At 42.5% G+C, this 26,824-nt stretch overlaps 1 protein-coding gene across 1 annotated transcript; it reads right to left on the bottom strand.

Annotated features, from left to right (window-relative positions):
- Window positions 1-475: 475 nt before the first annotated feature.
- Window positions 476-26,478, bottom strand: NOP58 (NOP58 ribonucleoprotein). The gene is made up of 15 exons (XM_080400194.1): window positions 26,321-26,478; window positions 22,206-22,282; window positions 20,449-20,501; window positions 18,449-18,573; window positions 17,281-17,417; window positions 16,034-16,098; window positions 14,622-14,756; window positions 13,588-13,733; window positions 12,523-12,649; window positions 11,688-11,851; window positions 10,832-10,966; window positions 9,520-9,581; window positions 6,733-6,866; window positions 1,532-1,650; window positions 476-808 (listed from the first exon to the last, which is right to left on the bottom strand). The coding sequence occupies exons 1-15, from the start codon at window positions 26,363-26,365 to the stop codon at window positions 752-754; spliced, it is 1,581 nt and encodes a 526-aa protein (XP_080256320.1). The 5' UTR covers window positions 26,366-26,478; the 3' UTR covers window positions 476-751.
- Between the last annotated feature and the right edge of the window lie 346 nt (window positions 26,479-26,824).

The raw sequence follows: 26,824 nt of genomic DNA, 5'->3' as shown, positions 1-26,824 counted from the left end.
AAATTTCTACTACTGATAAAAAACATTTGTCTCTTCAGCTTCATTATGAGATAGAAGTATTAACTTTGCCTTGAGCTTTTTTTTTATTCAGAAAAAAAAAGTTGCCACAATCACCACAGAAATAATTTAGAAGCTAACTCACATTAGTTCAAAACATGCATTTGAATCTTGTCAGTCAGTGCAGCAAAACCAAAATGTTTGAAAAATGATTAAAAAAAAAAAAGGCTCTCAGGAGAACTACAGCACAAACTCAATAACACACTTCAGCTGTTCAATGCATCTTTGATATTATGCAGATATATTTGTATCAATTTTACAGAGAACTTGAGATTACAAGCTTTGAATTTTTTAGAGAATAAACTGCAACAGAAACATTTAGAAATTTTTTTTGCTGATCATTCATTTAAAACAATAAATCTCAGAAACGTTCTCAATAACGTTTAGAAAACAAGTTAAGAGACAGAGGCATAAAATCTCCATAAAAACATTTTTATTCCTTATCGGTAGAGACCGCATATGAAAAGAGGATCTATTGTGAGCTTTTCAATAAAAGCAACTGAAAAAAGCCAGCAATCCACCTAAGTAGCGGAGACACATATCCAGTTCCAGGGCAGAAGACAGCTATCAAAATCGTCTCCTTGCCCTCTCGCAACACAGGAAAGTCAGTTTTCAGCAAGAGGCTAAAGAAATTACGTCAAGAAACACTACTCTGAAGCAGCTGTCCAAGGGCCGGTGTTCCCCCGGCTCATCATCAGTCTTCAAACTCATTTGTCACTTTCTTCTTTTTCTTCTTCTTTTTCTCTGTATTCTGCAAACAAATAAACGTTGCTACGATAAAAGCATAATAGAAAAGCAAAGCAACACATGTAGCTAGGCAACAGAGCTTACACCTGAAAGCATCACAGCAGCTGCCATACTCAGCAAAGCACAACTCAAGAGATGTCCCTCCTCTACTGCTAAATGCACTCAATGTTTACAGCACGGTGGGGCCAGTGGGCAAAGGAAGCCGGCAGCTCAGCACTGCAGCCAGGCAGTAAACCAAGCCAACTTGCACTAAACCAAGGGGAGAAAATTAAACCCCATGTTACGAACAAGATTCAAAACTGAGCCAATAGTTTAGTTTGGCCCCATCCACTCTACTGTTGCTAGAAAACATCAAATGATACTTCATCAATTCAACCGGAACAGCCTCCACTCCCTACAAATCCTAAACACCAGACAGATGCCTGTGGATCAGCACCAAGGGACACCCTGCCCAGTAGAAAAGACATACTAACAGAGAAGACCAAAGCTGGGGGTGGACAGAGGAAACGAAGGGAAGGGAAATATGGAGGCATTACAGTCACAAATTTCCCAGACCTTGTTGTTGTAATGCAAATCTCTTGGACATAATGAAATAGTTATCAGGGTAAAGCTGTCCTTGCATATCATGGGTTATACAGATGAGAATACATTTTTCCCCCTCACGCCACAAGTTTTGGAGAGTGTCCATTCCCATAAAGGATCAGGGAGCCATGCAATTCTGCCTCACCTCAACTACGGGGCTGATGAGGGGTTCCTCACTCAGTGCCTCTTCTTCAGCTTGCTTTTCCTTATTTTTTTTCTTTTTCTTCTTTTTGACAGGTTCATCATCTTCTACAGTTGTCTGTTCTGTACCACAGAAGAAAAATGAAAGGCATGTTGTCAGTTAAGCATGTAAAAGGCAAAAAACCCCTTTCTACACGATGTAGGAGGATGCAATAATGGTATTAATAATGAAAAATACCGAACACCACACTGCCCCTTCTTTATATCTCTCTACAGCTATTTTCCCTCTACTTTGCCCTGACCTGCATGACTACTCATTGCTATAATCAAAATATACAACTACCTAGGACACAAATTACAATGTTCAGACAGCACTATTCGCATCTCCTAGTACAAACGCCACTCCTATATGCTGCTCCCAAAGTTTGAAACAAGCTTGGATGTTTTCATTTGTCTGCCAAATTACCTTCAAGTACTCTTTCTGAAAACAGACTGTCCACAGTTTGACAAATATTTTTGCCAGCATCACAAGAGCTGGGGAAGGACTAAAACCCATGTTAGAAATCAGTTCAGCCAGCAGCAGCTTGTTTGCAGATGATTTCCCTATCTTGAGGTTGGACATCTGCTGAGAAGCCGATCAGTTTTTTTACCATTTAGACTGGCAAACACTAAGATCTCTTAATGCTGAGCTAATGTAAAGCATTTAATGCAAAAGCAGAAACCCCTTCCTCTCCTGGAAGACAGGAATTGAATTATTTATATTAGCTGAGAGGAATGTTAACCCAAGAAAGGTTCACCTATGCCCCCTTATATTTATTTTTCAGAACTATTCATCAATAGCTGGTCTATCTTATCACAGTGGCAAAGGCACTATGATACACCACTAATTTTCTAGAATACACACCACAGTCTTAGGAATCTCTGCGTAAAGAAACCAAGCAGAAATCATTACCAAGCTGACCACCTATGCAGTAGCCAGGCTGTTACCGGAGCATACCCAAGTCAAATTTATTTGAACAGCTGAGTCAGTGCTGGTTAACAAGTTTCTTGGTATGCAGTACTCATGAGTAAGTTCATGACATAGCAGTCCTTCAGTAGCTACAAAACCGAGAAGCTGAAACCCATGGTGTTTGTGGTGCATACAGCTGCTACTGGAGGTATGACTCAAAAAGTAATTTTCTCACTGTACTCCCCCAAACAATCAAATCAAGTTAATTTTGAAACACACTCACCACTTACAAAAGGAACAAAACCAAAACCAGGGCAATTATAAAAAAACCTAAACACACAACCTCCTAACATCTTGATTGTACTTTGTCACAAGTTTAGTTCCTCAAGGCAGCAGAAGGATGATGAGTCAAAAATACACTTAAATCTTTGCTTCTAACATAAGCTTCAGACAAAAAAATCGGCTTCAGGGTAAAAGATTTCTAGACAAGTCTACAGGAAAATACAGGCAGCTAACACATGCAGTTTTCTGACATTAAAAAAATGCCAGAAGCAAAACAGCAAAGGATTCCAGATAAAGGAATGGGTAAATATAATTGTACGTGGATTCTGCCGCACACATGATTCACAGTGAACTGTGTGCAAGCAGAAGGCATTCAAAAACGTGTAAAAGTAAATATCTTCACCTCCCTGTAACACAGGGAAATAGAAAGTAGCTGAAAAATAAGCATAAACTACATTCAAGTCATACGGTACATACAAACAGAGGCATACGCACCATGTTTTGCTGTGTAACAGTTTTGGTCAGCTGGACTGGTAAGCTATGCATTCTCAAGCAAAACGCTGCGTGGTAACCTTGGAAAAGTAACTCCTTGTTATGACCCTACATGTCATTAAGTCTGACACACCAGGCAGCAGAACCTGTCACAGTTTACAACCTCAGATGATGATGCACTGTGCACTCATAGACACTGTCACTTCTCACAACTAGCAGCGGATGCCTTCCTGAAGATTTCAGTTGCTGCTTTCTAGCAAAACTCATCATAAAACTTCATGTATTTGTACCTAGGCACAATGAGGATAAAGGCTCCAGGGGCAATGGTCTTTTTCCCTCTGGGTGCAACACTAAGTCACTCAAGCCCAGTGGGGTTTCTTTGTGATATGCAACAGCTGACAAAAAAGCCAACAGCTATCAGGCACCGATGCACAGAAAGCAGCACCCAGAAGAGCAGTATGATTGATGGCCCTGTACAGTACTGCTGGTGATCTTCAGTAGTTCCACTCACTCATCCACTTTCCACCAGTTTTCTCTAAGCTTTTACACACCAGCCTGGTGTACCTTCCCTCTTCCACATGATGCTCTGCATGTACAGAATCAAGTCAGATTGCTTATTAATAAAGATGCCGGGTCATGATGTTGCTGTCGTTTAAGGCTTTGTGCCTCACAGGGTTCACTCCATTAATTTAAGATTGTATTTTTCTTTTTAAGAGAGACTTTTCCAAGTGACTAGCTGCTACTATATCCTGATGCTTAAATACAAGCTGAATGCTTCACTAGGGGCACTGGTTTGCCCTGTCAGTGGTATGCATTTTATCTAACTGCCAAGACTGTAGTCACAAAAATACCTGTCCTATTTCCCTTCCCCCAACATTCAAACAGGTTTTAACAGACAACTCTTTAAATGAATTATATCTTGTTTCAGGCTCTATCCTTCCACTTGAGTTTCTTTTTCAGTGTAAAAAAGGTAAAAGTAGTTTGAAGTCATGCCTCACCCGCAACCCCCTGCCAGTCCCTATCCAAAGTACTGCCGTACATGCACCACAAACGTGGAGAGAAAACATACGCATCTAATCTCGCAGTAACATTTACATTTCAGGCTAGCACAATTCAAAATATCGTCTCTCTTTACAACAAGTATTAAAGCAAATCACTTTTCAGTGGTAGCTTCCCAGCTTATTCCTGTCCCTTACCTTCCTCCTGTAATACAAACTAGATGGAAATTAATCTGGCTGAAGAATTCCCTTTTTGCCTGCACTCCTCTCCCCATTTATCACATGCACAAACAGCATGGGGAAGGAGGGGGCAGAGCTTTCTTTCATAACACTGTGTCTAGATGTGTAATCTCTGACCAGGGAAAAGCTTAATAAAGCACTGCATTAAAAAGAATAGAGCCAAGAACAGCAGAAATAAAATATATAAATGTTAAAAGCTCGTGCATATTTAAGTGGACATGCAACATAAATCTTAACACTGGGATGTCCTCTGCACTCTTCTGTGTATTACAGAACTAACTTATCGGACCACCACCACCCCCCTTCTAGCACGCTGTGCAGTCATACACACAGTACTAGAAAAGAGCAAGGTCAAGGTCTGTCTAGTGGGTGTCAGGGAAATGCATGTACTTTGCTGGGTGGTATTTAATAACCAGAATTTGCAAACATAGGGGCAGTATTATTTTAAAGGCTGAAGGGAGTAGTTCTGCATACAGAAGATATGAGATAACTAAGTTATCTGAAAACACTTCTTCCATAGTCTGAGGAGCTGGCACAGTTAGTTCTAATGCCCAAGTATCCAAATTAAATGATCCAGCTGATATGAAGAACTGGGAGAAAGCAGGCGCTATGAACCACACATCTGAAGGCTGCCCTAGCATTTCAACAAGAAAACCTGTGACAAGAAGCAACACATCTAAATCCTGCACTTCAGGTTTTAGGAAGTTAAAGAACCCCAAGCAAACAGTATAGATTTCAGTAGGCCACAAGCATTCCGAACACTATCTACTGCTCAAATAATTCTTGGTAGCTCAAGGAGAACAGCTAAGCTCCACCCAACCCCTAAACCAGGAAGTATCGATACTCAATAAAGCAAGTGAAGCAAACACAAGCAGGTTTGCATATAAAAGCATGAACCATTGAATAATAAATATCTCTATGAACAGAAAAATCCTACTCATACTGTAAGAGACCAGGCTAGAAATCAATGTAATACCTCACCTGTGAGTAGCTCAAGTCTGTGAGCTGTCAACACTTGCTTTCATAATGCAAGGGAAGCCCAAGGCAGCAATTCCGAGACTACAGTAAGGGAAGTTAGTTCAAAAGATTATCAAAACCAGTAGCTGTTAAGAATACCCACATTCTCCAAAAAAGCAGGCAAAGTTCAAGCCTCCAAAGTACTCTTGTGTCCTTGTCTCATGATAAGCACAAGTGAACAAGCTGAGGCACAGATCTCATCTTTACAGCACAAAGGATTCTCCCTCCAGTGTAACTTCAAGTTTAGATTCCTACAAGCTGCTCCATCCATGTACACAGACACCGTGAACCAAGTGGCATCTAGAAAGGTCACACCTTGAGCATGAAGTGGTACAGAACAAGAATTCTGACTACACCCTGATAGTCCAGAACACAACAGCATAGAGAACACCAGAAAAGGATGGCTCTGACAGCCTTCCCTTGCTGCAGGCACAAGTAGTTGACAAAACCTGGGAGTAGCTCACACCCAGATGTGGCTTAGGGTCTCATAGAAGTGACTTAAAATTCATCTTCCTTTTCCTTTCCTGCTCCCCCCCCCCCGCCAGGTTACACACTGAGTACTCCACTATCACAGCAAGTATTAGGCCAGCCATTTAGAGGTGCTGCAGTGCACACTGTAAAGAAGAGAGAGAATGTTCCTTAAAATGAACCAGACTGAAGATGCAGTCCAAAATCCTTCTCCACACAGTAACTTATCAGAGAAGGAAAGAACAGTTATGGCCATAGTTCAGTTTCAGCTCTCCAGAGAATAACAACTGTTCCCATATTACGTAAATTCAGACTGAAATTTCCAGGTGTTATTTCACCTCAAATTCTGACTTTCAATGTTTATATATTGAAATATGACAGAAAACAATTCCATACATAATAAAATGATATTCTTTAAAGAAAATTAGGCGAGTTGTGTTTTTACAGAGAAGAGCTTTTTTTGTCTTCAAGATACCGAGGCCCACTAAATACAAACGTGTTGAGCAGGAAATTCTGCAAGAAGAATATGAGTAGAGTTTTGGTTTTAAGTGTTCTTATATGCTTACAACTGTTAAAAAGCATGTATTTAAAGTAAATTGACTGCATTCTGGTGTCAGTCCATAAAGGATTATTTATTTTTTTTTAAATACACTGTCATACGCAAGGAGAATAACCAGGTATTGTAGCTAGCTGTAGATGTTAAGCCCCACTGCACAATGCACACAGCAACAAGCCAGCAGCACAGATGCAGCAACTAACCTTTCACCTCTGCTTTGATCTTCTTTGCTTTCACAGCAACCTCTGCATCTTGTTCTTCTACCTCCTGAATTTTGCGTTTCTTTGAAACAGCAGGAAGTGTAGAGTCACCAGAAGCGTCAAATATTTTTACTTCGCTGTAATGAAGAGAACAAGTCAGTTTAAGTAACAAAAAGAAGAGCTAGCCCCCAGGTAAGATCCTGCAGTTGAACATAAACTTTCCAACACAACCTCCTGAGAATATTGACAAATCAATCTTGCTCAGTTAACAAAGCATCTACAGGTAGTGAGGCCCTTTCTCCAATGCATGAATGGCTCATCAGTAATCATGACTACAGGAGATACCACACAAAGTACAACTGTCCAATCTAAACAGAAGATACAAGTTAAGTAAGAATTTGTTTCTGGTTTATATCTGTTCAAGGCTCTACAGAGCACTTAAATTACCTATTAGATTGATATCTCTGCTGCTGAAAGCTTTTCCAGCATACCTGTATGGTCACAAGCACATAGCTCCCCACAATTTGTTAAGGCCATATAAGCATACGCTAAGGCTAATACACATACACAGGAGTAGAAGTAGCTTTACTTTTGCTGCCTCTGCATTACATTCACAGGGCACAATTTACAAGGCAGGATAATGCTATGGCTCATTCCTGTATCACCAACTTTCTGGGACTCTCAATTATCTAATCCGCACCTGAAGCTGCCTTTTCTCCAATATGACATGCTCCTTTGTTTGATCCCAACCTCCTCTACAAGCTGCAGAGAACCAGCCACGCTGAAACCCAATGCCCTTTAGTTGGACCTCTTCAGGGGCAATTGAATCATCTAATAGTAATGAAGACTTTTTTTTTTTTTTTTTTTTTTTTACTTATTCAGAACACAATTCCTACTGAAGGAGAAAAGGGTTTTAAAACAGTAAGCCTAAACTATCCCCACCCTGGCCCCAGCCACACACTCAGCATCTGAACTTCTCTCAAGTAGGAATCTGAAGTAGCCACTTTGCACAGGTTACAAAACCAACTGAGGCTAGTGACTAGACTGGAAAGCATGTGGTAATGCTAGCAGACAGTACAATCAATCAATTCGTCCTCCAAGCATCAGAAATTATTCTTATTGGTATTAACATTGTATATTGCTTTACAGAAATTGATTACACCGGCTTTTGCAAATAGTGGGCTTTGCTTCCATTAAACCCAGGCAAGAGCTCACTGGCTTCCTTGTCATTGTCAAAATACTGCTAATGAAGAAAAAATGAAAAAAAAAAACCCAGCAAATAAATATGCCAAAGATAGGTAATGCAAACTGATGTCTTTTTTGGAAAGTGTACTGAAATACTTCACTTAAACACCATCTCTAAAAACTATCTCATAATTCATTTCTGAAATATTACTTTGATGTAGCTAATTCATACATGATCCATAGTTCCATGCAAGACTAAGAGATTCTTGCCAGTCTCCTTAAAGCACTAGTTCAAACAATCTCCATAAAGCAGCACTACAAGGACAATTTGACAGGGACTGAATTGGTTTCCCTTTTAGGCAGCCAGACTAAGCCAAACAGCCAGGAACTGTCTTCAGTCTCTCCCCCAAGCCTAGACATGTTTGCAAAGCATGTCTAACAGTAGACACATGTCCTGGCAGGAATTCATGACTCCTCATTTCAAGAGGTCAAAAACCAGCATGTATGTTGTCTCCTCAACACCCTCCTCCCCTAATCTACTAACTCCTTACACACCCTGATGCTGTCTTTTCAAAAGCTGCTCCAGAAATCACAGCCATCTCACTATGCTTTGAAATGTCTAGCATATGGAAACAAAAGTTACAGCTAGGCTTGAGAAAGATGTTTGGGGACTGCAGATGGGTGCAACAGTGCTATTTTTTCCTCACAGAACTAGCACTCAGCCCTGCTTTTGCTAAGCACTTGCCCTCTCTGCACCAAAGGTTCAGCAAAATAAGCACGCCAAGCTAAGCAAGAAGCCTGCAACCAAATGAAGGAAAATATCCAGATGTCACAGCTCAGAGTAATAATACCCTGTTCAAATCCATAGATGTTCAGCTGTCCCAGTTGCAATCTACAGTGTCACTTCAGGCACAAGAAACTGCTCTAACAGTGTCCAGAGTACAGAACCTATATATTGCTTAAGATACGTATTACTTATTACATACAAAACCTAAACAAGGAGGTGAAGCTTTGCTCAAAACAAGTGAGGATTTTTTCTTTTCTAAGAATAAGATGACTAAGTAGGTCTCTAGGACAGCTTTTTCAAGGCCAGGCTGGACGGGGCTTTGAGCAGTCTGGTCTAATGGAAGGTGTCCTTGCCCATGGCAAGGAGACTGGAACTGGGTTATCTTTAAGGTCTCTTGCAATCCAAACCATTCTGTGATGCCATGATTCCCTGACAAAGAAATTCATTCAAGCTCTGATTTTGCCAACTTTAATTTATTCAGATTAGCATTAAATAAAGCTGCTACATATTAACTCCCCAAACTGTTCAGTTTTTTGGTCTGACACTGATAGTATCTAAATATACTTGTTACCTGATTACATCAGTAAATTACTCTTAGAAAATCAGGACTTTCTCCTATTCACTGGTTTTACCACAACTGTAAAGTGTGGAAAAATGAAAATTCCCATTAGCAATGGGACCTGTAATCCGTGTTTAAAGACACAAAAAAATATTTTCTGGATCTTAAGTCAACTCAGCCCACAACCAAAAAGCTTCTCTGAAATAAAAGCATGGAGAGCTATTTATACTCAGCCAAACACAAAGGAAAAACTATTCACCTCTTGTTTTGATACTTGTCTGTCCTGGCCAAGGCTTTTCCAGTACCACTTATTCTTCTTATCTACAAGAAAAATTTGGATGTGAAAAATAAATTGCTTATCGTGAAAACAATTCACAACATTAGTTCTACAGCCCTTGAAAGGAATTAAAAAAGTAAAGACAAACAATTTATTATTGGTCAGGCTCTTGTGTAACTGTATGAGTCTCACACATGGAAGAACAGTGACAGGGAGGTAAGTGGGGTAAGAAAGTCATGTGCCTTCATAATATTGCTCTTCAAGAGCCAAACTCAATTAAGGGACATCTAGTACTGGATCAAACATACCACAGCCACATGACATACAACATCATACCTCTAAATTCCCAAGATCAGCTCAAATTTCTGCACTTTTTTCTGCAAGAGTAACTGCATGTCAGGGCAGGTATCACCTGGCATAAAGCCAACCTTAAAACCACAATACAGGCCCCAAATTGGATTTGATTTAAATTTGTACTTGTCAGGTGACCAGTTTGCATTTTGGTATTAACATGTCTCCTTGCCTTTGTTTTGATGGGAAGTATCGCTTCCCATGAAATGCTTAAGGAGGAGCAGGCAGGTTTTTCTGGATTTTTCTTTTTTGTTCTAGTGATGCCAGTACCAAAGCATTAGTATCAGATCTCCTAGCTCGGAAGGCTGAACCTAGTCATCATTTACAAGATCACACGCAGCAGGTATGCCACCTAAATGAGAAAAACAAACCCTATGCTCTCCCAGCATGCTGTGCCGATGGCAACAGATGGAACAGCAGGTACAGAGGCAGGATATACATTAGGTGATGAGAGGGCAATGCAGCAATTTGCAGAACAACATCTTGCATTAGCTACAGAGAAAGCTCCTTAAGACAAAGCATCACCAGTGTTCAGATTTTGGGCAATCACAGTGGAAAATGTGAGGTGGGCAGAAAAGCCAAATGCGCTTTCTTCTAAAGGTGAAGAGAAAGAAGCTGTGAAATAATAAGCACATTTTTGCAATTAATACAGAGATTTAGTAAAACGTAAAGACACAATCTTACTTATTTTGTTCAGAATCAAGATATTTCAGTATAATGTAAGTGAAGACAGGCATGTAAAGAAGAAAAACTGACATATAAACAAATGGATGCAGCCAGCTTAAAAACCCTACTGCTTCAGCCAAGCTTGAGAGAAAGTACAGAGTAATAGTGACACTAGATCACACAACTGAGTGAAGGGAAAAGACTCAGAAAGCAGTGCATCAGAAAATCATATCATAAACAAGAATGTCAGCTTCATGCAGCCCTCTGACAGACTTACCCCTCTCTCTTCCAAAAGCCTCAGTCTCGTCTCTACTTTTAGTCTGTTCTCAGCTCCCATTTCAGCACTAGTATCCTCTCCAAGGGCATCATAACGAATAGTCAAGGCAGTCTTAGCTGCCAGCATTCGAGAAATCTGGAAAAGCCGAAAAAGTATTAAATGCTAAGACTTCATGTAAGGCAACGACAGGAAACCACACTCGCAAACAAAAGAACAAAGTAACCATTTACTAGCAGTGTTTAGTCCAAAAAAGTTAGTACATCATTCTTTCAACATTGAAATACTGTTAATGTTACACCTTATTTTCTTGATAAATAGAGGGGAAGCATCTGAGACAGCAAGTTCATTATACATATCCCACACTAGCTCAACTTTTAGATCAGATTAGTTTGAGGTGTCATTTCCATCTGGACAGCTTTCTAGTTTGTTTTTTTTTTTTTTTCAAACACCTGCATGGTAAAAGCCTAAGTTCCTTAAAAGCCAGCCACGGAAGTTACTAGCTTAAGCACAACACAACTGATTTTTAAGCAAAAATAAAGCTTGTAAACAGCTTAGTTTACTATCACGTAGAAGAAAGTAGTAACATACTCCTTGAGAAATTCACCATTACATCATAACTCAACAGCTACGCATCTGTTATTACTCGGATGCATCAAAGGGACAATCCTGTTTGCTTTTTTGAACAGGAATGAATGACATCCAAAGATTTGTGGGACAGTGTTATTTTCCACGTAACCATGAAGCAATACAGTAAAGCAAGCCATGGAAAGAGCTGCATTGTGAAGCTCAAGCCACATCATCAGCAGACATTCACGCTCTGGAAAAAGCCAAGCTTGTAAACAATTCTGCAACTCACCTTTCCTTTGTTTTTAGTATTGGTTTGTCCCACTAGGGAAGCATGATAGATAAGGCCAAATTTAGGTGTGTCCCGTTTAGTCTTCAGTGCTCTGAAGAGCGCCTTCTCAGCACCCAGTAACTGAACTGTTGAAGCTGGATGTTTTGCCAGATTCAAGAGGGAACCTAGAAAGAGGCGACACAGCAACAGTAATTTGTCAGAGGATCAGCTAGAGAATCAGGAGGCTAGATTCCCACACTATTCAAAAGGAAGAATCTCAGAGCCATCTGATTCCTATTTCTATGACAGCTGCTTCACATTCATTTCCTGAAGGACAGGTGACCCGCTTCAGTCTTTCATGCTTCAACTAACTGTCTCGGTTTGATTTCAGCAACAGGAAAGGCGGCTGACTCAATAAAACATATTGCACTGGAGTAATGCCTACTCCCAACAAAGTCTGGCAGCAAGAACACGTCATCACAGAACTGCAGCTTAGATAACTGAAATAAGGCTGCTACCCTGAGTCAGTCTGACTATAAAAGTCTAATGCCAGTTTGCCACCATTTTACCTCAGAAGCGACTGGACTATCAGCAGGAGGCTCGGTAAGCATCTCAGAAGAGGTAGTGACTTAAGTTGCCCTCATATTCCAAAAAGAATTCAGGCCAACTAAGAACTCTGTCATCACAGGCTACTTCCAAGCTCATGCTGGTATTCTCAGATTCTTCAAGAGCCACCTTCCCCCCCTTTACCATGAGATGTTCATCAGGGCCTTGCATAATCCTTTTAACTGTCCAGTCAGAGAAAATCTCTGATGAGGTCACCTAAGCTTTATTTATGCTGATCAGCGTAACCCACCTGCATGAGCAATGAGCCTTGCTCCAACCAGTTCGCCCACCATGACAGTAAGATTAGGAGCAATAGCCATCATTCTGTTCTTCAGGTAGTCATACAGTTGTGTTCGATACTCAGAGATTTCAATTACCTGGCAGACAGAATTTGGTTACAGGAATCAGTATCAGCTGACCAATAAAGATTTAAGAGCTAAATATATTGAAAAGAGGAAGTGCTGAGAATTCCAATGAAGATTAACAAAATGCAAACAGCCAAGAGCCAGAGTTACAGAAAGCTTTCTATAAGGCATATTCCCATAACAGACCTCCATCCACAAAGTATATTGGATCTGTACTGCTTATTCCCTTATGCAACTTATTTTCTCAGCAACGTTCCCGATAAAGCAGCTGACAACATGCCAAAGACAGCGAGGCAGAACAAAAGTACTTAGTAAAGACATTTTCTCTAGGACAAAACCCTGGAACATTCAGTTTTCACATAAATCTTTGCCACCATTCTCTTGAAGTGGGATAAATGCTCTTTACTTGTTCCATACAAATACACACAATTAGAACGGACATAAAAAAGCAGCAGGGTCTAGACCAGGAACAGGAACTCCTAACCCTGCCACTCCCTGGTAGTCACAAAGGGATCCAACTGGCACCACTAAAGTCTGAGGGAGTTCACATACAATCCAGATGAAAGCAGGATAGGTCTCCCAATTCCTTTTGAGGCCTCAGCACTCCACTTTTAACCCAGGGTGTATCACCTAGCTTTGAAAGTGACAGACTAAAAAGATGCTATACAGTACCATTATCTCAAAGACTTAAAAAAGCACGACGATGCCAAAAGTCACACAAAAGTAAGACTGCCAGTTTTGGAAGACTGTGCAGATATCAACAGGCTGAGATGGCTCAGATGAGGTAGTGACTATGCACCCTCATGTCTGTATATCAGGAAAGCACCAATATAGGAATCATCACTGCCATCGCGTGTTAGCAATACCTTAGGAAAAACCTCTCCTTGGCAGAAGGGGCTCCGATATGGCTAAAATGGAGTTCCTGTTACTATTCATCCATGTGTACATACCTGATCACAGAGATGGATTATATTGTTTATGTCTTCCTCTGATACTTCTGTCCCCATGGAAATCTCAGCAGCAGCCTTCACATCCTGTTCAATCTCCTCTGGTAGGATGTCAGAAACATCAGAGGCAGCAAAATTGCTTCTGTCTCCTATGGGGGACAGATGAAAGCATGTTTCATGCTGGGGGCAAGATGAACTAGTAAAAAAAGCACAGAAACAGATAAAGATAAAAGGCCAAAACAACAACAGTGAGTCAAGACTGCTGTCATGCTATTCCAAACTCCCAAAATACATGTCAGTGTTCTGACTTACGCTTATACTAGCTGAGAATGGTTGGAAATATTAAATTTGAAACTAGGAAAAAAGCGCCCTTATTCTGTAACTGCGGAAACTTCATCTTTCAGTAGCTACTTGCTGCAAAATTCTCAGTCACAGGTTTAAAAAGAATTCCAGGAAGCAAGCAGTCATTTACCACTAACCAAACCTATGTAATTCTTCCTATAATTGGGAAAAGAGTTCCCTTAAAATCACAAGTCTCTCTCTGGACTGCAAATGTCATTATTTAAAAAAAAAAATCTTCAATACAAAGCACATGCTTGAAGAGCTGAGGCAAGTGTCCGAAATATTATAGCGGTCATTCTTTTCTGCTCTTACGAACAACTATAGTAGTTGTTCTCTCAGAGATCACTCACAAACATGCAGCAATTCTCTTCATATCAGTTTTTGGCAGCTAATTTCCAAAGTGGTCTGCTGATTAATTGTAATTCTAAGAAGATATGCTGGTGTTCCATGAAGAACTCACTGACGATATGGCATTAGCTTTCTTTTAAGCTTAAAAATGATAAATTGCATCAAGATACAGACGCGACCATACACTACATTTCTACTGGCCGTATTTACACTGCTGCTGAAGGCAGGATTGTATACAGGGTCATGACTAGCTGGATGAGCGAGTTGCTGGTCTACAAATCAGTGCCATTAATGCACTGCATACTAACATGCAACATTCTCCAGGCTCATGTCTCCTTATTACTCACCAACTTTCCGCACACATTTACAATACGTTAGGTTATCTGTGATGATTTTGCCCAGTTCAGGGAAGTGCCAACCATACCATTCCCTACAGCGCATGATGTAGTTATTCAGTTCTTTGTCCAAGTCATCAAGAAGTGCTAAGAGAAAGAAGAATGGACTTTTTTTTTAAAAAAAGATAATCTAAAAATGGAAAACTCTCAAATCAACAGATTTAAATAGCATAAAGTGTTTTATCCCATAAAAGCTAGAATAAAACATAAGCTGCGGTACATTAGAAGTCTTTACTTTTCAGGGAACTGCATAATCCCAGGCACAATATTATGGAATTCTAGTATTACTGTCAGTGTGGCCCAAAAGTTTCATCACTGGGACAGTCTTGGTACAGACTAACAGCTGCAAAGCACGTTCCCCTGAAAGGCGAGCAGCAGCCAGTCATCCTTCCTCTCAGTCAGCCAAAATGCTATACACAAGACTGATGTTAAACTTAGCCATCTAATAAACTTTAAGGAAAAATGTTTTAATGGTGAGAAACTGATCTGGTATTTAATTACTTCATTTAAAAGATTGTACTAAGCTCTTTAGTTGCCTTTATAATATAAATATACCCAACAGAAATACAACAGTCTTACCGTTTACCAGATATGACCAGCAACTGGATTTACAACAGAAGAGTGTAGCACCCACAGCATATATTGCTACAGAGCCCTGAGGGTAAAATATTTCCCACTAACACAATACCAACATTCCCATCTGTTGTCTCAGTGGTAGTGACGAAGGAACAGAAATCAAATCATTAATTTCAGCTTAACTATGTTTCATCATTGACAACAATCTGGGATTTAATATTTCAAACAGGATTCCTCACCACTGCTTCACAGCAAGCATGCTGATTATGATGCAGATGTCTTCAAGGAAAAAATAAGGAATGGACTTCCCTAGCTGCATTTACAATTTCAGTCTGTTTTCCATTAAGAACGCAAGGAGATGGAATGCAGCATTACACACTGCAGTGAGTTTTACATGCCCAATTACAGAATGTATTTCTACAATGCCCACTATGCAAGATACCACCAAAATGAAGGGCTAGAAAATCCACAGAAAATCCTGCGGGGCCCATTCTCCCAACACTACTCAGAAGGCATGTTGGGAAGTGAAGTCCTCAGAGGACTGAACCAGCGCTGCCTGTACCTTCAGCTGCTCTCTATGCTAAGAAAGAGTGGATGACAATTTACTGTATCATCCAAAAAATGTTCCTGCTTGTGGAAAACCCTATTAAGAAAACACATCCTGAACACCAATGCCCAGTCTACTGAAAGATGCTAGGAGGAAACTGACAGCAATACTTCTCTGTAACCAATGTAGTCAGCTATCCTAAGCTGAATGTATTAATAATTTAAGCTCTAAATATACTTACAAATTGCCTGGATAATCATAGTATCTACTTTGTCTGGGCTGAATTTCAACTTGTACCGGGAAAGGCTGAGGAGACAGAAATACAGTTTCATCAGCATCCTGACATCCTGCTGAAAGTATGTCCCACCTCTTCCTATCTTGTATTAATGCACCTGTCCATACATTCATTCATACCAGCTCAGTTTTATGCCACTGACTGCTCTCAGCTGTGGCCAGAAACTACACTGACACAAGTTTCACAACAGCTCCAACGTGTACATGTGCACACCCTGTGACCAGGGTGAAAGTTAAGGCTATCTGTACCATGTGCAGCAGACTGAGCATGAAGGCTGTGGTAGGAAACTGGCTGTTGGTTTCTTTCCGCATGGTTCCCCACAAAAAATATTTGTCAACAGCACTTCCAGTTCTGCAGCAGCTGGAGGTCATCCACAAAACTCTACCTACCCAGCAGCAAGCATCAGCAACGCTAATGTGAAACAACAGAAGAAACTTCCTGGAGCAGATTCTTACTGTCTGAGAAAGCCCATTACCATCTGGTTTTAATGTATGTTTAACATTTCTTAGTGTGCTACAGTACAAGACACTTGATATCAATGAGGACTTGCATCTTCAAAGTTCTTTTTCAATATTAATGCCCATTTTCTAAGCAAACATGCATTTATTTTTAAGGAATTGGCTACAGCGAAGCAGTTCTCTTAACTTGCCAATGGCTTGTGGACAGGACAAGCTGACATCAGGATACTGATTAAAAGTTACTCATGAATGAATGTTTGACCCCATGCTGATCCAACAACTTTGTATTTAACTACTGTTCCACTAAACCTAGGAGGCAGTGATAGCAAGGTGGGAAGACAACTCTGCCTTTAACATTTACATTATGTATTATATGGGTATTTATTCTGGCATAACTCAGCAAATCATGGTCTTCACCTTGTCTCTCAGTGGCAATGGAGGTTTAAATGACCCATCTGGCTGTTACAGACATTGCAAATCAAATTCTGAAGTACATAACATGCAAAGGAAAGCTATCAAATACAACTTCAGGTTAAGATGAAGCCTCTCCGTAAAAGGATGTGTGCAAACTGGACAGCTCTTTATAAAACAAGATTTCAGATACAAATATGGCTTAGTTTATGGAGTATAAAAGACCACATAACATAGTCAGAGACACTCCAAGCAGCACAGCACAGCCAAGAAGACAGGAGTGGAGCAGACACAGGATGAAATAGACCTGTTGTAGGAACTTACCTGTGCGCCAGACCAAGACACATAGCTGCCATCTCTCGAGAAGGGAGGCCTGTAATAAGCCCTTCAATCTGGGAGCGAATTCCTCTCATCAGCTCTGTAACCATTGGGCTGTGTATACAACTCAAATTCAGCTTATCCTGCAGAATGGAAGTCTGAAGTCAGGCGTGACAGTAACATTCCTATAAAGCCCTTCTTCCACCAGCCTTATCGCATTATACCTGGTTTTCGCACTACAATCCCATGATCACACAACAGTTTCAGTCATCTTTGGTGCTCGAGGTAGTGACACCCCCAGTTCCCCACAGAGTAACAATTCCAGTTTGAAGAAGAGATTTATAATTAATGTTCTATCTGTTATACAGACACTGGAACTGAATATTCAAGATTTTGCAGTTTACTAGAAACAGTTTAGCCACAGAGAGAATTTCAGAGGCAAAGCGCTGGGGACTTTGGGTCTTTTTCCAAGAACAAAACTGAATAATTAGTTCAGAGTCTTTGGTATTATTCGCTTTAACACTAAATCCTCAGTCTGCAGCCTACACCAGTTTCCTAAGACAGCAAGAGGAGGTTGTCAGAATAAAATTCACTGGAACAGGGAGTAATTGGACATAAGATAGGAACCTCGTATTTGACACCTACAAGACATTGGAAAAAGTAGTCCACCTCTACCATACTTCTTCCTTCCCCCAGTACGTGAGGACTGAAGGACATGCACAATTGCTGGTAGACCGAGGAAGGCAGAATGATGCATACTCCTGACAGGATAGTAAGTCACACCCCGCTACTGCTGCATCCGTTATTGAGAAATAAACATTTCTGCCTGGCTAGTTCTTTGGTTCTTCCCCCCCCCCACTTCTTCTGGACGGGATCACTAGGGAAATGAATTTTTTAATCTGCTGGGTTTCTAACCATTTAAATATTCGAAAGAAATGAAGCAAACCTTAACACCTCAGCGCACTTTTACCATATCATTCAATTGTGTACTCAAGACGACATCTTCCCCGTATATATGCAATACCCATTTGACTTTAAGGATTAGTTATCTTTCAAACTGCAAACACAGCACTGGCAGCATAATCCATTGCTAATAATTGCAAGATCTCTGAAACCCAATTATAAGATTTCAGTTGCATGAAACAAAAGGAAGAATGGAAAAATCAGTTATCACCTTTATGACACCTCCAAGTTTGGCATCTGCTACAGCCAACTGTTCATGGGCATCTTTTGCCACTATCTTCTTAAGAATTTTCTTTAAGTTCTTGCTGAGTTTGCCTTCTACAAGAGCTGTGGATGCTATATAAAACAAAAAGACCAAAGATGTAGTTTCTTTCTGCTCCTAAAACATGTAAAAATGCTACTCCTAACTCAGTATTTTTTATTTTAACTGCCCACAGTACTTCTAGTCTAATCTGCAATACTACTTCGCCATGCAGTAGCTAAAATTGAAATAGAAGAAAATTATACACTTGCTCCTTTGGAGGCCTAAATCAGAAACCCTTCTCCCAGTCGCCTCTCCTTTCTCCATGTGGTTTCAGTTCTATTTCTGTTCATTTTGTTTAAGAATCTCTACAAACAGTATGCCATATGCTTTAGATACATCTTTAACATTCCTGAAGGCATGGCTATATGAGAACATTTTGTATATCATTTAATTAACAAGCCATTTTCCAGGTCCTTTAGTCTGCAACTATGATATCCTAAAAATTGAGTAACGGCCTGCATCCTCTAATGATGATAATGTACTACCTAAAGCTCAACAAAGGATGATGCGAAACACACTGACTGGGCAGTCAGACACAAACTTTTAATATAGCATGTAGACTGAAAAATTTTAGAAGGACGTTCTTCATTCTCAAGTATTAATAGATCTGAAAACACTTTACAATTCCACACAATATATTTTAAGCAGGTATTTATACAACTGTCTTTGTGGGTCAGCTCTGTGCTCCACTTAACTTCTGTGATTGATGCACCATCTTCATCACAGTAAATAAGAGCAGAAGCCAGTGATTTTTGATTTCCAGAACCTTAATGAAATGCAAGAGTAAAATCTAAATGCTGTGCTGAGTTTCCTCTCAACCTTTCTACAATGGAGATAAGTTTCCACCTTTCAAGCCAGCCAATAGCTCCCAACCCACTTACAACAGCCGTGTATGTAGTCTTCCTTTCAAAATAAATGTGACAGTCTGAATAATCTCCCATTTTGATAAGTAAACCTGAAGCAAAGTAGTACAAGACTTTTTGGTTGGGTGGGGTTTTTTTGGGAGTGTGTGTCTGTGTGTTTTGTTCTGCGAGGGGTTTGTTTGTTTTTTTTTAAATCAGCCTAACTATACATGATCTGAATCCAAACCTATGCAAAAGCAACATAAATCAAAAAAATATGCCAGGGAGAGTAATATACGGAAGCTTCAATCTCAGTTGTTTCACTTGCATCTCATGCATGATGGGAGTGTCTCCATTCTTCTCTCCTTAGCTTCCTTTATAAGCTAACCCTACTACATCAGAATATGAAGAACTGCTCTTTAGCTGTAAATGTGACCTGGAACATCCACCTACTGAGGTCATAAAGCAAATTCAGCTGTAATAGTCACACAATTTCTGAATTATTAGAACTTTTTATAATTTCTGTTCAAACTAGTCCACAGCACCAAGGATTTAAATGCTGAATTAGTAAAAATATTGAATATAAGGCTTTTAATTGTCTTTAAATACCTGAATTTCTTCTAAGTGGAACACAGACATTTTTTAGGCTTAAACACAGGCAAAACATGTCCATAAGACAAGGGCAGTGGTAATAATATAGGTACTCTGACATCCGTCTGTCTCTGTCATAGTGACTAAACAGTGATCAAATCAGTTATATTCAGCTTCAACAAGAATCCGTCATTGACGACAAGCTACATACATCAGTCAAAACTTTCTACATGGTGCTCATTAGTAAGCTGCTTGGGAAATAAGCACGGTGGAAAAAAATTGGACTCATTACATCTCTACTGCACTACAGACTGGATGGATGACTTCATAATACAACAAAAACAGTTGACTTGGAAAAATGTGTAATTTAAAAACTAAGCAAGGAAACAGAGAAGGGACAGAGGTAAGCAATGACTGAACTAGTGCATGACAGGGATATTTTTTTATTTTTAAGAATGGTGTTAACTCACTTACCAGCAAGTGCTTCTGTTGTGTCCTGAAATTTTTCAAAGTGTTTCAGCTTTACTCTACAGAAAAAAAATAGAAGTGTGTAAACGAACATGCATAAACCAGATGCTAGAACCATTTTACATTTTTTCTGTCTCTATTATAGTTCCCCTCTTCTCTCCAAGACTGCAGTTTTGTTTGAGCCCTATAAGACTTCTCAGCTGGGTCCCACAAACTTTATTCAGAAGGAAAAAAAAAAAAAAAAAAAGAAAAAAAAAGAAAAAACTGTGAATTAGTATTTCTAGGACCAATATAATCAGAAAACCTAAGCCCACTTTTTGTTTTGTAGTTCATATCTAACAGACAGACATCACCCATTTAAATTTCAACACTGCCCTCTGATTAACTAGGTGTCACTGCTGACTGACTGGTGGTAGCATCTTCCCACTCATCTTCAAACGGGAACCTTCTGCCTCTCTGGAATGTATTGCCAGCGCAGCTCAAATTTAACAAGCTTTTCAACCAAATGCATCTTCAAAGACTTTAAAACTGAACTGATTCATTGCCTGTGAATCCTCAAGTCCTCCCCTGTAATTAGACATCAGAATACAAGTTCTAAGCTGAGCTTAAAACAAACAACAGAAAATTCTTCCATGCCCTAACTGCTGACCAGAGTCAAAAATCATTTGGACAGTGTTTAATCACACTGTGCTGGATCCTTAGGCCCAGCTTTCCTCTCCCCCTCACATAGCCTGTGGTGTTGGTATCTACGGTTACAGTTAAGCTATCTCAATCCAGTAAATTCCTTGTCAGGGACATGCATTTGACTAATCCAGTTCTGATTAACTACTGCTCTTTGTGAGTCAAGTATCTGCAAAGGAAGCAAGGTCACAGATAAAGCTGAATACTGAAGTTAAGCATTAGCAGAGCCCAACAGAAGCTCCAGGATTATACTGATGCCTTTTTAGAAAGGCAGGAGAGAGAGGAATTACTTTGATCAGAGTAAAGATCCATTAAGAGCCACATCCTGTCTCACAAGTGGCCAAGATGTTTGCAAGACAAGATTAACAACACTACAAACAGGCAGATGTGGGATATTCCAGCCTCTCCTCTTAATACTGTTACAGAGCCGGATAAATCCAAATCACAAGGCATAGCTTGTTCAGAGGTATCCGTTACAACCAAAGCTGGTTAGAAATCTTCCAATAAGAACGCCCTAGACAGGCTTGGAAGGAATCCACTGCTGTCCCCAGCTTTAGGGCAATTTGCTAGAAAGGCCAGCTTGGTCAGCAGACACTGCAATCCCTGTGCAGCTATGCAGTGGTGCTAACACTCACTGATTGCATGGGCAACAACACTAACTCTCAACTCACAGTGATTCATATGCTATTAGTTTCAGCTGGATTAAACTTTTTTCATTTTTTAATTTCTTGTGAGCACAAAAACCTGTCATTTCATCCAGTTCCAGCATTAGAAGCTTGGATGTTCTTGTTAAAGCATCCAGATTTCCTTAAAATATTGTTCAATTTTTTGCTTCGGTGACACATGGTAATGACTTCTGCAGCTTAATTACACTGCAAGGAAAGAAGTTATTTCTTCCACTGATACTCAATTTTAAGTTTCTCTGAGTAGCTGACTTCACGTTATCACTGTTCACAGTTTTCAGATTTTACAGTACTGAAAAATCAAAATCAATACTACTTTCTGAACTTCAGATGTACGTAACTACAGGCAGTCATGTCCTTCCAAAAGGCAGGCTGCCATCCCCACATAAAGCTGCTTACATTTTGTTTGCTTTTTCAGGAGTTTCAAATTCTTTCCATAAACTGTCAACTTCTTGGAGCTTTTTCTCATTCAGAACCTGTAGAAGAAAAAAAAAAAATTAAACCACACACACACAACTGTGTTTAAAGTGCTTTTGAACAACCTTCAACCCTGCATTCAGTAGAGAAGACCTGAAGCAGATTTACAGTGTATCCAACTGCTGGAAGTTAATACTGATCAAGGCAACAAACTCAGCTTCGACGATCACAGTTTCAGCATTTTCTCTTAGCAGCTTTATCCTACTAATATACACACAATATCACAGTGTGTTTATAGAAGTTGCTCAATAATGGCTGGGCTCTTCTGAAACTGCACATTAAAGCAAAACCCTCTCCTTGTTTATCAAAACTGGGCTTGCTCCACCTCCTCTGCAGGACTCATTCACAACCCCACTGACCCAAAACCAAACCTGCCACTGCTCTGGGAAAATACAAACGCATCCGGGACTTTTAAAAGGAAGGCATGATACCACAAGTTACTTTCATTAATCTGAGCTAGCCCAAGAGACAAAGAGAACAGCTCTACAAAGAAGACTTTTCACCGCAGTTTGGTAAACTGAGCCAAGAATTACCAAAGAGGCAGCAATGGCTTAATCCCATCTCTGTACAAAGGGGCTCCCCCTCAGTTTTTAACCAGACAAGATTTAACAATTACACCCCTAAAGCCTACAAACATTTCACAAAATGCAGCATGTACTGCAGATTCCTAGAAAAGTGCCCAGGAGAACAGTACAGTCAACATCTTTATATTTTCTGCACCTCACTCAAAAATTGTGGGGACAAAACCACAAAATGCGAATGCAATGCAATTGCCATTTGACTTGGTGCAGTGGTGCAGAAATCATTCTTGGGATCATGAGATTTTGCTCCCTTGCAAATTTTTAAACCCCAGCCAAAAGAGGTTGTCTTTTTTTAAACTCGATTAGTAGCTGAGAAAATAAACATAGCAACTCATTTCCCACAGGACTCTGAGGCACAGAAAAACCTTCTGTTCACAGAAAAACCTCTCTTCTGAAGAGAGGGTAACTCTTCCTTCCCTCAGCCTGCTGATTCTTTCCTACTATTCATCCTTCCTACCCTGAGGCCTACAGTATTTTCAGCCTCTATAAAGACATGGGTGCATAGAGAAAAATAAAGACATAGAAGCTGTTACATCAATGTTTTTAATATATAGAAATTACATGCTATAGATATTTTGTGTCCTGAAATACTCACTGAAAAAAGTCTTTCAAGATTTCAAACATGGTTATGTCCCATTTGCCCTTACTATTTAGAGTGTTAGTTCCTCTGATGGAAGCAACACCTACAAGCGACTAACCAACAGCTACACAGCTTGCAGAGGAGAACAGTTCTTGATCACCAAGGCATAAGGGCAGAGCAGTTATGCTGGCAATGGTCATCTGTTAGCAGTACTGAAAAGGGAAGTGGGTGACCCGGAGGGCAGCTCTGCAGAGGAGGACCTGGGCATGCTGATGCACAGCAAGGTGCCCATGAGCCAGCAGTGTGCCCTTGGGGCCAAGAAGGCCGATGGCACCCTGGGGGGCATGAGGAGGAGCGAGGCCAGCAGGGTGAGGGAGCTGATCCTCCCCCTCTGCTCTGCCCTGGTGAGGCTCATCTGGAGCGCTGTGCCCGGTGCTGGGCTCCCCGGTTCGGGAGAGACAGGGAACTGCTGCAGAGGGGCCGGCGGAGGCTACAGAGATGGTGGGGGGAGTGGGGCATCTCCCTGGTGAGGAAAGGCTGAGGGAGCCGGGCCTGTTCAGCCTGGAGAAGGCTGAGAGGGATCTTACCAATGTACACAAATATCTTAAGGGCGAGTGTCAGGGGGATGGGGCCGGGCTCTTTTCAGCGGTGCCCAGTGACAGGACAAGGGGCAACAGGCACAAACTGCAAAATAAGAACCTCCTTACAAATACGGGGAAGCACTTCTTTACCCTGAGAGTGACAGAGCACTGAGACAGGCTGCCCAGAGAGGCTGTGGGGTCTCCTTCTCCGGGAAACATTCAAAACCCACCTGGATGTGATTCTGTGCAATGTGCTCTAGGTGAACCCCCCTGTTTTAGCAGGGGGTTGTTGGACCAGATGATTTCCAGAGGTCCCTTCCAGTCCTGACCATTCTGTGATTCTGTGACCATGACCGTCTCCCAAAATTCAGCAGCACAAATTCTGTCCAACATTCAAGTAACTAAAAACAAAAAACACCCCCCAACCAAACACACACCCCTAACACCCTCCCCAAACAAAACGAGCAGTGACAACCTTTAGAGACTGTTTTACGAACAAACAAAAAAACACCCAAACCAACCTAAACTGCAGAGAATATTTTGATACAGAATGAACACAGAAGTGTAACAATGACTCAAGTTTGCAGCTGAACAGCTACCCTGTCTAGGAAAGGAAAGCTATGTGATTGAGAGCCTTGCCCTGCAGATGCGCAGTGGCTGGAGCTCGCCAGATCTGGCCTTGGCAGCTGCAAAGAGCGTCGGCATGGAAAATCAAAGCTTGTCTCAAAACATATATTTTAATAAAATACTTGTGCTCAGTTCCGATAGACCGCTTTCACCTCTCTCCCAATCCAATCCAGCCCAGACACCACCTGCAGGCCACTGCATTTCCCAGGAAGCAAGTGCTTAACGGCCTGCCTTTAACGCTGCCTTGGCGCCTGGTGCCCTCTAGCCGCTTTGCACACACATGGCAGCCAGACCCCACGCCCCAGCCGGCGACACCTACAGCAGGGGGCTGCAGCACCTCTGCAGACTTCCATTTCTCTTTATGCCACTCCCACCTTTGCTTTATGTCTACCCTGCTTTCAGAAATTAAAATATGGGTTATTTTAAGCCTCTCCTGGCTCCTGTGAAAGATTAAAAAGCCACAGTGCACCACACAAGAGGTTCGAGCCTACTCAAAAAGTAATTTTTTTTAAAATTCTTTTTTTTTTTTTAACTTGGAAGGTGCAGGATATTAGCCAGTGTAAACATCCAGTGAGCAAAGCTTTCAGGGAGACCACTGCACGTATTAGTTTCCCAGGTGTAAGTGTTGGGGAGGGGGCACAGGACAGAAGTATTTCTGTCTTCTCCCTGAGGCTTACACCTTAACGTTCTCCTTGCCTGAACTGCACAGCTGCACTGCAATGAGGAGAAAAGGTTTCAGGGCAGATCAAGTAAACGTAATACTCTGCAGAGCACCAAGGGCGTAGTTCTGCAGCTGACTAAGGAAACTAGCACCTTGCTCCTTTGCACCTGCACTTGTGTTCACACAAGCTAAACTCAGAAAAAAGCAGACCAAGTTGGCGGGGTAGGATACAAGTGTTAGGATCAAATTCTATAAGCAAACTGGTGGAACTGTACGAGCACCAACACTCGAGCAAGAGAACTAAGCAGAGAGGAACACAAAACCGCAGCAGCTTTGGTTTGGACTTTTTCGAACCACCGTGGAACCGCTGCCTGAGGCACCTCAGCGGGAGGCCGGCAGGGCCCGGCGGAGCGGCCTGCTCCCCCCAGCGGGGCGGCACACCGCCCGCCAGCGCTGCCCTGCCCGTGTGCGGCCGGCGGGCAGGCCCCGCTTCTGGGAACGCTCGGGCCGCGGCAGCGGGGGAACCCGCCGCCAGCCCCATCGGCGGGGGCCTGCTGGAACACCGGGCGCGGCGGAGAGCCCGGGGGGTAAAGGCGGGCAACGTGCCCACCCATGGGCGGCTCCAGAGCCTCCGAAGGGGGCAGGGGCACGGCCCCTCACAAAGACCCCTGCAGGTGGGAGGCAGTGAGAGCCACGGGTGGCGCTTGGCGGGAACGCTGGGGCAGCCCCCCCATTCCTCCCCCCACCCTCCTCCCATTAATCACCCTCCGACTCCCGCCGCAGCCACTTGCCCGCGCCCCCCTCACCACACGGCCTCCCAACTCCTGCTCCCCCCGCCACTGCCCGGTCCCCGGCCCCCCGCACGGGTAACCCCCCGAGAAGCCCCCGGCTGTCCCCTCCGCCTCACGCCGGGACGGTAGCCGCCCCCCGCGCCGAGACCCCCTCGGGCGGGGACGGGCCGCGGCCAGGCGGGAGGCACGGCGCCCAGCCGGCACGGCGCACCTCACCTTGAAGATGGCGTACCCAGCGGCGGTCTCGAACAGCACCAGCATAGCGGCGGCGGGCCCGGCCCGCGGCGGGGGCCACGTGCGCCACCGGACGGGACCCCCAGTCAAGCACAGGCGCGCGCCGGAAAGGGAAGTGGCGACAGCGGAAACGACCGCAGCTGTGGCGGGAAGGGGAAGCGGTGGGGCCGCCCTCTGCGCGCTCCCGCGAGCCACGTGGCGGGCGGCGGGGCTCGCGCCTGCGCGAGGGCCGTTACCGCCCTCCCCCCCCAGCCCCTCAGGGCCCGCCCGCTGCGGGTAGCGCTGCCCCCACCCCAGGGGCCGCACCGGCCGGCTGCTGCGCGGTCGTTAAGGTTCGAGTCTCCTGTGCGCGTTCAGACGCGGCCGGGGCGGCCCCTGCGGCGCCCGCCCGCGTTACGGGCCGCTGGGCACGGCCCCGCCGCAGCCGCCCACCCGCTCCTCCAGGCGCAACGGGCCCCTGCCCACTGCCTGCGGGGCGCTGCAGGT

The sequence above is a fragment of the Falco punctatus genome (genome assembly GCF_963210335.1).
Source record: "Falco punctatus genome assembly, chromosome: 8".
NCBI lineage: Eukaryota > Metazoa > Chordata > Aves > Falconiformes > Falconidae > Falco > Falco punctatus.
Note: the sequence above shows the minus strand (reverse complement) of the source record. Positions and strands in the feature narration are given on the sequence as shown.

Coding starts and splice junctions, on each gene's coding strand:
- NOP58 (XM_080400194.1), bottom strand. CDS start 26,365: ATGCTGGTGCTGTTCGAGACCGCCGCTGGGTACGCCATCTTCAAG. Junction 22,283..26,320: donor CTGGGTACGCCATCTTCAAG/GTGAGGTGCGCC, acceptor TTTCTTCTACAG/GTTCTGAATGAGAAAAAGCT. Junction 14,757..16,033: donor TATGATTATCCAGGCAATTT/GTAAGTATATTT, acceptor TCTTTCTCTTAG/CACTTCTTGATGACTTGGAC.